The sequence below is a fragment of the Garra rufa genome, chromosome 4, assembly GCF_049309525.1.
Source record: "Garra rufa chromosome 4, GarRuf1.0, whole genome shotgun sequence".
NCBI lineage: Eukaryota > Metazoa > Chordata > Actinopteri > Cypriniformes > Cyprinidae > Garra > Garra rufa.
The window spans coordinates 35,972,768-35,987,361 of NC_133364.1; the positions used below are offsets into that span (position 1 = coordinate 35,972,768).

The 14,594-nt window shown below is 42.0% G+C and overlaps 1 protein-coding gene across 1 annotated transcript in view; it reads right to left on the bottom strand.

Moving 5' to 3' along the window:
- Nucleotides 1-3,421: 3,421 nt before the first annotated feature.
- The window catches only part of LOC141333970 (membrane-spanning 4-domains subfamily A member 4A-like), a 13,050-nt gene continuing 1,877 nt past the window's right edge, over nt 3,422-14,594 (bottom strand). Inside the window, exons 2-8 of the mRNA XM_073839123.1 lie at nt 8,484-8,712; nt 7,949-8,059; nt 7,784-7,852; nt 6,069-6,212; nt 4,278-4,394; nt 3,671-3,751; nt 3,422-3,496 (exon numbers count right to left, since the gene is read on the bottom strand). Of these exons, the coding sequence (XP_073695224.1) occupies nt 3,422-3,496; nt 3,671-3,751; nt 4,278-4,394; nt 6,069-6,212; nt 7,784-7,852; nt 7,949-8,059; nt 8,484-8,687 (801 nt within the window). The 5' untranslated portion in view covers nt 8,688-8,712. The remainder of the gene's footprint in view (nt 3,497-3,670; nt 3,752-4,277; nt 4,395-6,068; nt 6,213-7,783; nt 7,853-7,948; nt 8,060-8,483; nt 8,713-14,594) is intronic.

The window sequence follows — 14,594 nt, forward strand, 5'->3', positions numbered from 1 at the left end:
ACATGACCAACTAAGGACCAGCATCAAAACTACCTAACCAGCATTTGCTGTTTTTTTCACCTGGGCAATGAATGCATTTAGTGCCAAAGCAATGATAAATGATTTACAGTTTAACCCACACAGACTGATGCCCAACTTTACAGCAGAAAAAAGTATGTTTACAGCCTGGTTCAAAAAATGGTTTTGGTCTATATAGCTAGCTAGTTTTGCCCTTCATGTCAACTGTGAGGGGGGTGAATTTTTTTATAACTCATCCGTTTAAGTTATATTAAGCCTTAAAGTTCAGCATAATTAAGGGCGTGTCCACTTGAGTGACAGGGGGATTGCCGCTGCTGTCACCACTGTCGCGCTAGGCGGACGTGGTTTCAGCAACCAGCTCCACCCACGTCCCGCCTTTTTGCCCATTTTTGATTATCCGGGAGTGACGCGATTCCAAGATGGCGACGGCCGAATCCCGCCCACAACAGGCTTCAAAATAGCGCTTCAGAATCCTACGGGTGACGTCACGGATACTACGTCCATATTTTTTACAGTCTATGCATGTGACTAGAAGCTAGCTGGATAATTTAGATACCAGGCTCCAATTCGCACAGTACTAGACAAAAATGACACGGTTCAAAAGCTATAGAGTGATGATGCAAGTCAGAGGTTTAAAATAAGTTGACCCTTTTATAATTGGTGAGAAGATCACAAACGTGGAGGATCCAGTATTGAAAGTGACTGTCAGTCTGAAAGTGGTAGCGGAAATGATTTGTGCCCATAGAATATAAGTACCTCAGATTGCTTGGCTCAATGTTCAGATCACCGAACCCCGAAACTGCTCCCTGGGAGCCACAGCATTATGGGCTGCCCATTGCTCCAGGTGTTTGTGTGTGTGTGTGTGTGTGTGTGTGTGTGTGTGTGTGTGTGTGTGACACTGAAACTTGGTCGACTAATGTGGCTTTGGACAAAATACGTTTTGAAAGTAAGCATTCAAGCAGGACACAAAATTTCAAAGCTGTCAAACGCTTGCCAGGAACCACCAGCTACTGCAAGCATACCTACATTCAGCTTCCTTTTCTGCACCACCATTGGTGCTAAAGAACTCCACTCCTGTCCACACTGAGCTCTACAGCAATGCAGTGTGTGCTGCTGTAGGATCGACCAAGGCCACAGAACTCTATAATTTATTATCTACTGAGATACACTGGAAAGGGACTACTACTAAAAGGGGTAATTACTTTATAAGAGTCAAGGTGAGTCAACTGAATTCAGACAAATTGAGCTCATATTGGTAAAGGAGAAGCATGTGTTCTTTATTATTACACCTCATGATGTGTCATATTCACCAGCATTCAGACTCTGAATTGAAAGTGTAGCAAAGCAGAGCCCACACTGGATTTGTCACACCCCCATTGAACAGTGGTTGTTGGTTTCTGCCTTATTTGCCCATATTTGGTTATTTCCTGTTCCTAGTCATTATTAGTATTACCTTCAGCTGTCTGTGTATCATTAGCCACCCTTTATTAGTTGTCTGAATTCTACCCTTTGTGTCCGGTCTTGTTGATGTATATGTGTTTGCTACCCTTTTTCAGGATTTACCTGTGTGGGTTATATTAAAGAATTTCATCTTCGTATTGTGCTCCTTTTAACATGTATTGTGACAGAAGACCGGACCAGTTTAACGGCATAGACAATGACACCAGCCCCACTCATGACCCAGAGCCCAGCCAACCACCACCCCAACTCGCAGAGCCTGAGCCCGACCCTACTGGGGACAAAGAGCCAGTACCCAACGCAAGCGATTGCAAAATCGAACGACAGAGCTGAGGACTGCCCCGGAGCTTAAGCCTATCATGTCCAACCAAAATGGAAAGTACCACCCACTGCACCGCCATTGAGGGTGAGCTAAGACTGAATTTGTGACTACTATTTTTGGGACAAGTCTTGATTGATTTCATGAGGATATATATGCAGACTGTTCTACCACCATCTGTTGAACGGTCTACCCTGAACTGCCTCCCTGTCTGGACTCCACTCCTTTGTCTGTGCCTTGTTGCTCTGTCCCACTGGATCTGTTGGGCTCCTCCCTCCCTCCAGCTCTGTCTCAGTGCTCTGTCACTCCGGCTCCGCTGCAGGCCTCCAGATCTCCAGAGCCTTGGACTCCACCTTGGCCCTCTGGATCCTCATAGGCCTCCACCATAGCTCCTCTCTCCGTTGGCTCCGCCGTGGGCAGCCTGGGTCTCACCTGGCTCCTCCTGCTCCGGGTCCCTTCTGTGTCCTCCCTCCATCTGATCCTCCTGGTCACTGTCCTCCTCTTGGGTGTCCATCCTCTACCAGAACCTATACCCACATTGACTTCCGGTTGCCATCTCACATCCACCTCTTCGTCCATCTCCTTAGTTCCCTCTGTCCATCTCTTCTGTGGCGCGAGGTCGCGCCTTCCTGGAGGGAGGCAATATGTCACACTCCTATTGAACTGTAATTGTTGGTTTCTTCCTTGTGTGCCCATATTTAATTATTTCTTGTCCTTGTCTAGTCATTATTATTAAATCACCTTCACCTGTATCATTAGCTACCCTTTATTCGTTGTCTGAAGTTTATCCTTTGTGTCTGGTCTCGTCAATGTACACGTGTGTTTGCTACCCTCTCTGTGGATTTACCTGTGTGGATTATATTAAAGACTTTGACATTCATCTTTTTATTGTGCTCCTTTTAACATGTATTGTGACAGGATTATTGTCACCATTTCACATTTTTTAAAAGGAACATTTCTTTTAAAAAAATAATTAAGGAGAATCAATAGCTTATGAATAATTTATTGCAGCATTATTGACATAACTGAGGGAAGAAAATCATGAATCGATTTCTGGTTTTGAATAGATATCGTTTGCACATACAGTATATGACTTATGTGAAAACTGCAATTATCTGAACAAGTTATGTTTTTCTTTGCTTTCATGTTATTTTTTTTCTAATGTGAGGACATTAGAGATATTGGACATTGGAAAAACCCATCGGAAAGATTTTTTTATTTTTTATCAGTGTGTTAAATTGTTTATTGTTTACACAAGGAATGACTGCATTCTATGTATGTATTCAATAATATTCTTCATAATGTATAGATACACAAGTGAAATAAGTAAATGTATACTGAGATAAAGTTATACATATCAAATCTAATTCTCTACCCACTTTGATTTAAAGGCTTCCAATAGTCCAAAAATCTAAAACTTTTAATATTTGTTTTCAGTACACTTTTCTTATGTATGAACAATAAAGTGATAGTAATGATTATGTTTTCAGCGATATGTAAACCCAAGCATTAACTCTTGATATAAGCACTAGTTTCCCATATATGGAAACGTATTACTTTATATATTGCATTATATTTACCAATACATTCCCATATTTTTTTTATACAAACACCGTCCACTTATATTTATTTCAATTCACTATATTGTGGAGGAGCATTTACAGCCTGGGGATAAATTGAAGAGCTGGCAGCCACAGGTATCTGCAAGAAATAAAAAAATGCTGTTATGATCAACCTATTGATTTTTTATTGATAATATTATATAACAATTATTGCACCCATATATTGAGTGTATTACATGTATGATACTCAATACTAAATTTAAAGAATACGTCTTTTAAACTCATTTTACTCAAAAGTACGAGTTACTTTTACCTCAGAACTGTTAAAACCATTGAAATCAATGGGCTTAAAATCAGAGGGCTGTAGAGGTACACTTTGAGGAACATACTGCACCTTTGGAAAAAAATGTGCATGTAGTGTTTTATGCCTTTTTACTGTGAGATGCCAGAAATGTATCAGTGTTACAATCACATATTATTACAGATTTTTAATATATATAGTAAAATAAGAAATTGAACTAAAGCAAATGAATCCTTAAATGTGGAAAAAAGTGTATCTATCAGAAAACACACAAGTTGAACTTTAGCCTTAAGTTTTAGTTTAACCTGAGAATCCTGACTAGATTTTTTTTTTTTTTTTTACATTTGTCAAGTGCTTTGGAAAGTTTCTTTTGAATCATTATGAGTTGACTGCAAATCATAATTTCCAACATTTCTGTAGACAATTTTACATGTTAAATCCTCGAGGGTTTGAACATTTCAGAGTAAAGAATTTAAGAAATAATAATTTCAGTTCCTGTAAACTGTGAACCCAAGAGTGAAAAGCCTTAAAAGTTACTGTTTCCATTTTCTATATCTGGGCGGTTCAATTGACATGCACACAAACAGTTTGAGAACTCCTGATTTGGCTCATTGCTCACCTGAGGAGGACAACAGCAACAGCTAGCTTTGCAGGCAAATGCTGACAGAGAGATGGAGATGATAAACTCAAGCAAGGCGAATACCAACAACACACCACTGATTCCCCTGAAGAGAGACTGAGAAAAAAATCAACATTAGCACAAATAATTCTAGCAAAATAATTTATAATTACTACTCACACTAAATGCTCAGCAGTGCAGAATCTATCATCCTTTTATGTTCTTATAGTAATATAACCCATTTAGGGCCAGTTTTGCAATCAATAACGGCAAAAATATCAGTATTTGACTGTTGCAAACCTTAGTAAATCGCATTGTGTAATTTATTTAAACCCTCCTGTAAAATTTGTGTCTAAAAGGGAAAACCCTACAAATGCAAATAAAAATATAGCTGCAAGCAGTAATTACGGGGCCAAGCACACCAGAGACAAAATGTTAACCTAAACATGGCATGGAACACCAGGCCAACTACAACAATGAGTAGAGGAAGCCATTTTTTTATTATTTTAGTCAAAATGACCAGAAAATTGTTTTGTTTTTTTCACCACGATGTGGTGTGTTAAGTGTGTGGTGACAAAGGCACACACAAAGTTTGGTGTCATTATGTCAAAGCTTTTCAGAGATAAAGCCTCAGAGTCATTTTGGCAACAAGCATACAATTTGTAGCGGTGCTGTACGAAAACGGTTTCATATATGGACATGATATATCTGACAATGATAATCTGTAAGTTTTTGTCAGTGTGTTCTGAAGATGATCCGAGTCAAATTGGACCAATAGTCTAGGAGGAGTTTGAAAATGTTTTCAACAATAATCAAAATGGCGGACAGGAAGTTTGGCCAATTTTGGCATAATTGGCATTAATGTTCTCAGCATGACCCAGGAATATTTTGAGATCACTTTCATTACAATAAGCCATTTTCATCAGAAGTTATTAGCATTTTTCTAAATTTCTTTTGACCACACTTTTTCCTTTTTCCCCAAAATATATTTTGTGCAGATGCAACATCTTATGTATATAAAAGTTTTAAGTACCGTCAATGCATGGTGCCGAAGACAGTAACTATATTTCAATGCGTTTTTATGACAAAACTCAAAATGGCCAATGCCCAAAATGGCTGACATAGGAAACCTGAATATGGTTTGACTCGGCATACTCCTCTGAATCTAATGAGACAAGTTTTGAGATTTTTGGCCAAACCATTGAGAAGTGATAAGCAAAAAGATAATTTTGTTGTATCTCCTGACCACTAGGTGGCACTGCACCAAAACACTGCAGGTAGCCTCAGGTCATGCTGGTTATAACACACACCAAGTTTGGTCTCAATAAGCCAAACCGATGTGGAGATATAGTTTGACTAATCAACTTGAATTCCATAACTTTTTGCCAGCATGGTCTGAAAAAGTAAAAAAAATATGTAAATCGGTGAATTCTTTGCTGTACCATGCACTAATAACAGTGAAATCTTCAAAAAACACCTGGTTTTATTCTGAAGGAATCAACACCATTACTATTGATGTCAGATGGGGCATCTGGAAGCTGATAGCTTGCACATGAGCAAGTTTATAATGATATACTCTAAGGGGCTGATAACTTTACCAAACCAGGCATTTCACAGATTTTTAATAATCCTCCAGAATGTTTAAAATGATATTGTATGATATATGTATGTGTAGGTTATGATGTGTACATGCAGCTCTAAAAAGTCCCAGATAAAAACAGATGAGTGCAGATTAATACTTGTGTATTGACCAATTACTAATTAAATGTGAATATAAAAGTTGATACATACCGCATAATTTCTCTCTATGTTGTAACAGTCATATCCGTTGCAGTAAGTTTGCATTGGCCCAAAAACCAAATCCAGTGAAGTTAAAATAATGGCAACGCCTGCTGTTAAAGTACTGAAAATGTTCATTCCAAGTGAAGCATTCACCTGTAGGCAGAAAAAAAGATTGAGAAATTAGCCTAATACGTAGTGATAAAAATACACCTAATTCACTTAAACAAATATAGTCTCAAACAACAACCATCAGGGTTCGAACACGAATGACTTTACAGTCCAGACAAATTTTGACAGAATTTTAGATTACAGCAAATATACTGTTAAAAGAGACTTAAAACGCTCTGTATAATTTTTTTACTGTAAATAGTTTGAATGCCTTTTCCGCATCCAACAACACAATGTCTAGATCCTGTGCCAAGCCCTCATATAGGCCTCATTTACACTGCAGGTCTTGATGTCCAATTCTGATGTGTTGTCTATATATACAGAAATCTGACATTATAAGTTTTTGAAATTGGATTGGCTAGTAGTTTTTTTTTATGTAGACGAGTTGTATTATGTTATGACATCAACTTTACTGATCCCTGATAGCACACGTACATCATGGAGACGTCTATTTGACGTCTGCATTTACATCTGAAAGACATCTGAAATAGGTAGTTTGCTCATCTGCAATACATCTATTAGACGTTTCCCATCAGATGTCAAATAGACGTCTATTAGATGTCTTCAAGATGTTCTTGAATCACAATGTAGATAAAACTGACATCTTACAGACATCTGCCAGACGTTTGTACCCAGCAGATGCTTTCCAGATCAAGAGATCTTTAACAGACATCTTGCAGATGTATGTGTGCTGTCTGCGAGGGTTTAAATGTTTCTGAATTAGAATGAATGTAAAACTGACATCTTACAGACATCTGCCAGATGTTTGTACACAGCATATACTTTCCAGATCAAGAGATTTTTAACAGACATCCTGCAGACATCCCTGATAGCACACGTACATCTCAGAGATGTCTATTTGACGTCTGCATTTACATCTGCAAGACATCTACAAGACGTAGTTTGCTCAATTGCAAGACGTCTATTGGATGTTTCCTATCAGATGTCAAATAGACGTCTATTAGATGTCTTTAAGGTGTTTGGGATTCAGAATGGATGTGAAACTGACATCTTACAGCCATCTGTCAGACGTTTGTATACAGCAGATGCTTTCCAGATCAAGAGATCTTTAACAGACATCTTGCAGACATACGTGTGCTATCTGAGAGGTCTGGGCAATGGTCACCAAACCATTATGGCGAACCAGTACAGAAAATCAGTACAAACACAATAGAATATTATTTATATAGTTAGACCAGCGGTTCTCAATTCCAGTCTTCGGCTCGCTCACCACCGCTCTGCACATTTTTGTACTTATCTCTTGAGAAGTTTGTTCTATTCGACCGAACTTCACAGGATAATCCAGCATGATTCCAGTTTGAAGGGAGCGTATATGTTCCATTAACGTGTGTGAGACATGAAGTTAAATTTCAAGGGGATTTCCCATGCTCAGAGACCCTCACAATGGGAGTACAGGGGGCTTTCTTGTAATGAGTTGGTTATCTGAATCAGGTGTTTTAAATAAGAGAGACATGCCAAATTTGAGCAGTGGGTCACCAGAACTGGAATTGAGAACCGCTGACTTAGAGCCTTAAAAGTAACTGTTGTGTACATACCAAACACAGACTGGAGGGTAAATTCATTTTATTTTCTGCAGAAATGCAGAGTGCGCCAGCGGTAATGTACTGAGAAGAGAGAAAGGGAAGAAATTTAGGCTTTCATTAAAATACATAGCTTGTATTATAAAAGGCAGAACGCTTAATTGCATAATTGTTTCTTACGATGATAGATCCCCAGTAAGGAATTCCACTAAAGACAAAGATGGACTCTGCATGAACTGTAGACACAATGCCTATCAGGAAAGTCAGCACACCGATCATTATCTGGACCGACTGTGAGGGACAAAAAGAATGCAGATAGTGTAAGTAGGACAAGAAAGTCTTTCATAAAGTGGAACAATTTACAATATCAATTTATGGTAGCTGTAGCTGTAGTTATGGATTTATGATTGTACTAGATTTTTTTTTTAAATTGTATTTGTATGAATGTCATTGTATTTGCATTTGAATTGTATTTCCTGAAACGTTCTTCTCTGTGACTGATACACTATAAAGTTTACCATTTTAATTTGTAAATAATAAACCTGATTTTAAACTGGTGTAACAAAGGCAGCATGTCACATTCTTCAATAAAACTTGTGCATGCTTTGTTAATGTGTATACTACTTGTTTCAAATTTATTAAAGTCCTTTTTTATACCTCACACTGATGTGCACAAATAAAAAACAGTTATTTGGGTTTATGAGACATTTCTCACCCCAAGGGCTTTCGGTTGGCCTTTTAGAAATGCCTGAAGTCCTTGAAGAGGTGAAACTCCTGCCACCTGTTGGACATAAACAGGTACAGTAGCATTTGTCACCACAGGAGCATTTGTCACGGTCGTAAGAGGTGTCGTTTGTGTTGGAGGTTGAAACTGGATGACGAATGTTGAAGAGTTCACAGGTATGACTGTGTGGGACATTCTGGTTTCTGAATCTCAAACTGACCTGTACAAAACCATAGTAAAGCAAAACAAAACAATATGATTATGAAATAGAATTTCCACAAGAAATATAAACCATTAAATGATAAAAACCTCCATATATTTAGAAATTGTGTAATAGACTAGGCTGCATCTAATCATTCATATAAATAATCTGAAACTATAGTTTGTTTGTTTTACAATTTTCTTCATTTACTATCCCTAAAGTCATTTTCAACCCTGTTAGTATGTACTTTCTCACCTTCCAAAGTAGACTACAATTCCATTCAGACCATTTTCAGATAGTGATAGTTTATTTTGTCAACTGTAAAAACTGAGGTAAGCGTCAAATCTCACTCTTACCTTTTTTTTTAAAAGTTTTTTAAATGTTATCCTGCTGGTCACACTCTTAAAGTTCCACCATGTAAGGCTATGGTATGGAAAATGTTTGTTTGGTCAAAAAAAACATCTGACAGTTATAAAAAACTATCTGTAAAAGGTTAGTGAGCTAAATGTTGAACATTCAAAGAGCTATGGCTAACTCAGCTCAAAATTTGTGGAAATGTGAAACTAACAGGGTGGAAATTCTAATAGAATAAATGGTGTATATTGCAAATTCTCTCTTAAATTTTAAAAATTTCATGTGACCATTCAGTTTTATCCAAAGTTTTGTTCCTTTTTGTTTAATATTATGCTTTGTTACTGTCCCAATTTATGTGAACGTGTTAGATAAATTGGGACAGTAGCATTCAGCTAAAGTGGGACATCCTATAAAGTAAAATATAATACATTGCTTAATGTTAGAAGAATTTAAAGTTAGTTCGAATTTTTTCCCCCACTTGTCACCATGATTGATTGTCACGAGGAACCACATAGCGATTTATGTCCTTCCCTCAAAGAAAATGTTTTGTATTGTTTTGCAACAATTTTTTTATAGTTGCAGTTCCACACATTAAAGATGGCAAACCATGCAGGACAACGATAGGCCTATTTCACAACGTGACGTCAACAAGCCGGAAGTAGGGAAAACTATTTTCCGGTAAAAGCGCGTCAAGAACAATGGCGGAGACTAAAAGTAGTCAATCTTGTTGCGTACCGTTGTGTTTCAATTCGAAAAAGAAACAACCGTACTTATCGTTTCATAGCTTTCCAACTGAGGAAAATATGAAAAAACGTTGGATCTGGGCCATACGAAGGGATGAAGGGGTGGCATTTACAGTGAAGAAGGGCAGCACTTTTGTGTGTGCTATGCACTTTACGGAGGATGAAGTCCGCGTCCATACACAGTCCGGTCGAAAATATCTTACACCGCAGGCTGTGCCTTCCAGGTTTTCGTGGAACAACTGGGGAGACGTTAAATCACGCCAGACACGGACGGCAAAACGAGGTATCTGTGGTGAGCAGGAGGAAGCAAATGTTGAAATGGAGAGCGTTGATACGGCGCTGCCGGTGCAGGAACATGATTATAACAGCCGGCCTCCTCCAGGTGAGTGTAGCATGTTAGCTAATACAATAACTAACGTACAAATTGTCCAGAGTCAACAAAGATAAATACTTGAACACTAGGTAATTATTAATGAAATAGAGATTACATAATTTTCTAAATATATACAATGCTATAAATATAAAATTATGCTCACAGTTATGCTAACAATGGAATATGTTAGTGAGGTGAGAGTGCGAACCAATAACACGATTTAAACCCAGTTATAACTTAATTTTTACTAATGTCATCAGCAATTATACTGCTCTCTGTGGATTACTCAGTGGTTTTTAATCATGTTGCTGAAGCATTAATGTCCAATGATATAGACATTGCAAAAAACAAATGAAATAAAGCAAATTCAGATTTGTTATAATAATGGTATGTGAGACTATTGGGGTGAATAAAGAATTTACAGTGATGTTAAAAATATTGTATAATTGCACAAATCTGTAATAGTTATTTTAACAAATTGAGTTTTTTTTTCCGTCAGAAATGTACTCTAATAATGAATTGCCATGTTTAACATTATACTTTTAAAAAAGTTTTATTTTATGTTTATTTAGGTGCTCTGGATGAGGCATTAGAGAAAATAAAGGAGCTGGAGGAACTGGTTTCAAGCCTAACCATCTCACGATCTTTGCTGGATAGATGGTGTGTGTCTGATGAAGACTTCAGATATTTCACGAGGTTCTCAAACAAAAACATCTTTTTCGTTTTCTGGAGATCTATTGAGCCCTCTGCTTCCAAAATTGTGTACTGGTCCAAAGCCAAGAGGATTGGAATTTCAGCTGTAGAGAAGGAGGTTGTGAAGCCAAGCCCCCAGCGCAAAATGCAGCTTATTGATGAGTTTTTCATGTTTTGTTTGCGAGTCGCTGTTGGTCTTAGAGAGAGAGTTTTGGCCGAGGTATTCCAAGTAAGCACTTCTACAGTGAGTCGAGTTATAATAACGTGGGCAAACTACTTATATCTTGTGTTGGGATCAGTTCAAATCTGGATGTCCCGGGAACAGGTGAGACGGACGATGCCTGTGAAATTTCAGCAGTACTGCCCAAATGTGAGGGTCATCATTGATTGCACAGAGTTCAGATGTGAGTGTCCAGAGGCAATTACCCTCCACTCTGAAACATTCTCAGCCTACAAGAGCCATACCACCTTTAAAGCTTTGATTGGAGTGGCACCTTGTGGTGCAATCACATTTGCGTCAAAGTTATTCACTGGTTCTATCTCTGACAAGGAGTTGACAAGGCAGTCTGGAATCTTGGACTTACTAGAGCCAGGTGATGAGGTCATGGCAGATAAGGGCTTCCTCATTGGAAAGATGCTGGAGGATGTTAGGGCAAAATTAATCATCCCCCCTTTCAAGCACAGAGACCAGTTTAGCAGAGAGGAAACTGAGAGAACCCAGGCCATTGCCAGACTCCGCATACTTGTTGAACGTGCAATAAGACGAGTAAAAGAGTACCACATTTGGGATTCCCCTGTTCCCCTCACTTTAGCAGGCACAGTCAATCAGATGTGGTCATGCTGTTGCATGATGGCAAATTACCAGGGTCCTTTAGATCTTGAAGGTGAGATAAAATATTGGATGGAGTGAACATTCTGTGAGGCAGTAACATCGGCCTCCACCTCCTCCTGCTCACCGGCCAGTAACATCGGCCAGGCCAGTAACATCGGCCTCCTCCTGCTCACCGGCCAGTAACATCGGCCAGGCCAGTAACATCGGCCTCCACTTCCTCCTGCTCACCGGCCAGTAACATCGGCCAGGCCAGTAACATCGGCCTCCTCCTGCTCACCGGCCAGTAACATCGGCCAGGCCAGTAACATCGGCCTCCTCCTGCTCACCGGCCAGTAACATCGGCCAGGCCAGTAACATCGGCCTCCACTTCCTCCTGCTCACCGGCCAGTAACATCGGCCTCCTCCTGCTCACCGGCCAGTAACATCGGCCAGGCCAGTAACATCGGCCTCCACCTCCTCCTGCTCACCAGCCAGTAACATCGGCCAGGCCAGTAACATCGGCCTCCACCTCCTCCTGCTCACCGGCCAGTAACATCGGCCAGGCCAGTAACATCGGCCTCCTCCTGCTCACCGGCCAGTAACATCGGCCAGGCCAGTAACATCGGCCTCCACTTCCTCCTGCTCACCGGCCAGTAACATCGGCCTCCTCCTGCTCACCGGCCAGTAACATCGGCCAGGCCAGTAACATCGGCCTCCACCTCCTCCTGCTCACCAGCCAGTAACATCGGCCAGGCCAGTAACATCGGCCTCCACCTCCTCCTGCTCACCGGCCAGTAACATCGGCCAGGCCAGTAACATCGGCCTCCTCCTGCTCACCGGCCAGTAACATCGGCCTCCACTTCCTCCTGCTCACCGGCCAGTAACATCGGCCTCCTCCTGCTCACCGGCCAGTAACATCGGCCAGGCCAGTAACATCGGCCTCCACCTCCTCCTGCTCACCGGCCAGTAACATCGGCCTCCTCCTGCTCACCGGCCAGTAACATCGGCCAGGCCAGTAACATCGGCCTCCACTTCCTCCTGCTCACCGGCCAGTAACATCGGCCTCCTCCTGCTCACCGGCCAGTAACATCGGCCAGGCCAGTAACATCGGCCTCCACCTCCTCCTGCTCACCAGCCAGTAACATCGGCCAGGCCAGTAACATCGGCCTCCACCTCCTCCTGCTCACCAGCCAGTAACATCGGCCAGGCCAGTAACATCGGCCTCCACCTCCTCCTGCTCACCAGCCAGTAACATCGGCCAGGCCAGTAACATCGGCCTCCACCTCCTCCTGCTCACCAGCCAGTAACATCGGCCAGGCCAGTAACATCGGCCTCCACCTCCTCCTGCTCACCAGCCAGTAACATCGGCCAGGCCAGTAACATCGGCCTCCACCTCCTCCTGCTCACCAGCCAGTAACATCGGCCTCCACCTCCTCCTGCTCACCAGCCAGTAACATCGGCCAGGCCAGTAACATCGGCCTCCACCTCCTCCTGCTCACCAGCCAGTAACATCGGCCTCCACCTCCTCCTGCTCACCAGCCAGTAACATCGGCCAGGCCAGTAACATCGGCCTCCACCTCCTCCTGCTCACCAGCCAGTAACATCGGCCAGGCCAGTAACATCGGCCTCCACTTCCTCCTGCTCACCGGCCAGTAACATCGGCCTCCTCCTGCTCACCGGCCAGTAACATCGGCCAGGCCAGTAACATCGGCCTCCACTTCCTCCTGCTCACCGGCCAGTAACATCGGCCTCCTCCTGCTCACCGGCCAGTAACATCGGCCAGGCCAGTAACATCGGCCTCCACCTCCTCCTGCTCACCAGCCAGTAACATCGGCCAGGCCAGTAACATCGGCCTCCACCTCCTCCTGCTCACCAGCCAGTAACATCGGCCAGGCCAGTAACATCGGCCTCCACCTCCTCCTGCTCACCAGCCAGTAACATCGGCCAGGCCAGTAACATCGGCCTCCACCTCCTCCTGCTCACCAGCCAGTAACATCGGCCAGGCCAGTAACATCGGCCTCCACCTCCTCCTGCTCACCAGCCAGTAACATCGGCCAGGCCAGTAACATCGGCCTCCACCTCCTCCTGCTCACCAGCCAGTAACATCGGCCTCCACCTCCTCCTGCTCACCAGCCAGTAACATCGGCCAGGCCAGTAACATCGGCCTCCACCTCCTCCTGCTCACCAGCCAGTAACATCGGCCTCCACCTCCTCCTGCTCACCAGCCAGTAACATCGGCCAGGCCAGTAACATCGGCCTCCACCTCCTCCTGCTCACCAGCCAGTAACATCGGCCAGGCCAGTAACATCGGCCTCCACCTCCTCCTGCTCACCAGCCAGTAACATCGGCCACTTCTTAGCCTTGCCACTGAACAAGAGCAGGTACAGCATCTTAAAGTTTAATCACCCTGTTTAATAAGCGAAGCCCACTACATACATTTTATCAATTAAGTACCTTAAATTATTTGTGTACTAAAATCTCTGTCTGTCTCTCTCTCTGTCAAGATCCAGGGGGCAAGCATGGATCCAGATCCAACTCCTCCCACCTTACGTATACCTAAACCTTCCTGTCTCCACCCGATCCCTAATCCCACCCATCTTCACCCCTAAACCTACCATAATCTCCACCTCCTAGATGTGGAACCAACCCAGCCCATGGATCTTGTGTTCTGCAGTAAAGGGCTACTCAAGTAATTTCTCTAATTTTCATTTTCTATTTTACATACCTGCAAACTTGTCACTTTAATATGGAATGACCCATATAACCAATAGATGGCAGCAGAGGATTATTTATTATGCAGCTGCCTTTTAAACTCCCTATATTTTTCAAGACAGTTTTCTTTTTGATTTATTATACAATATCTAGTATAATAAATTGTAGTACTTTTACCGCCCTTAAGTGTGTGTGTGTGTGTGTGTGTGTGTGT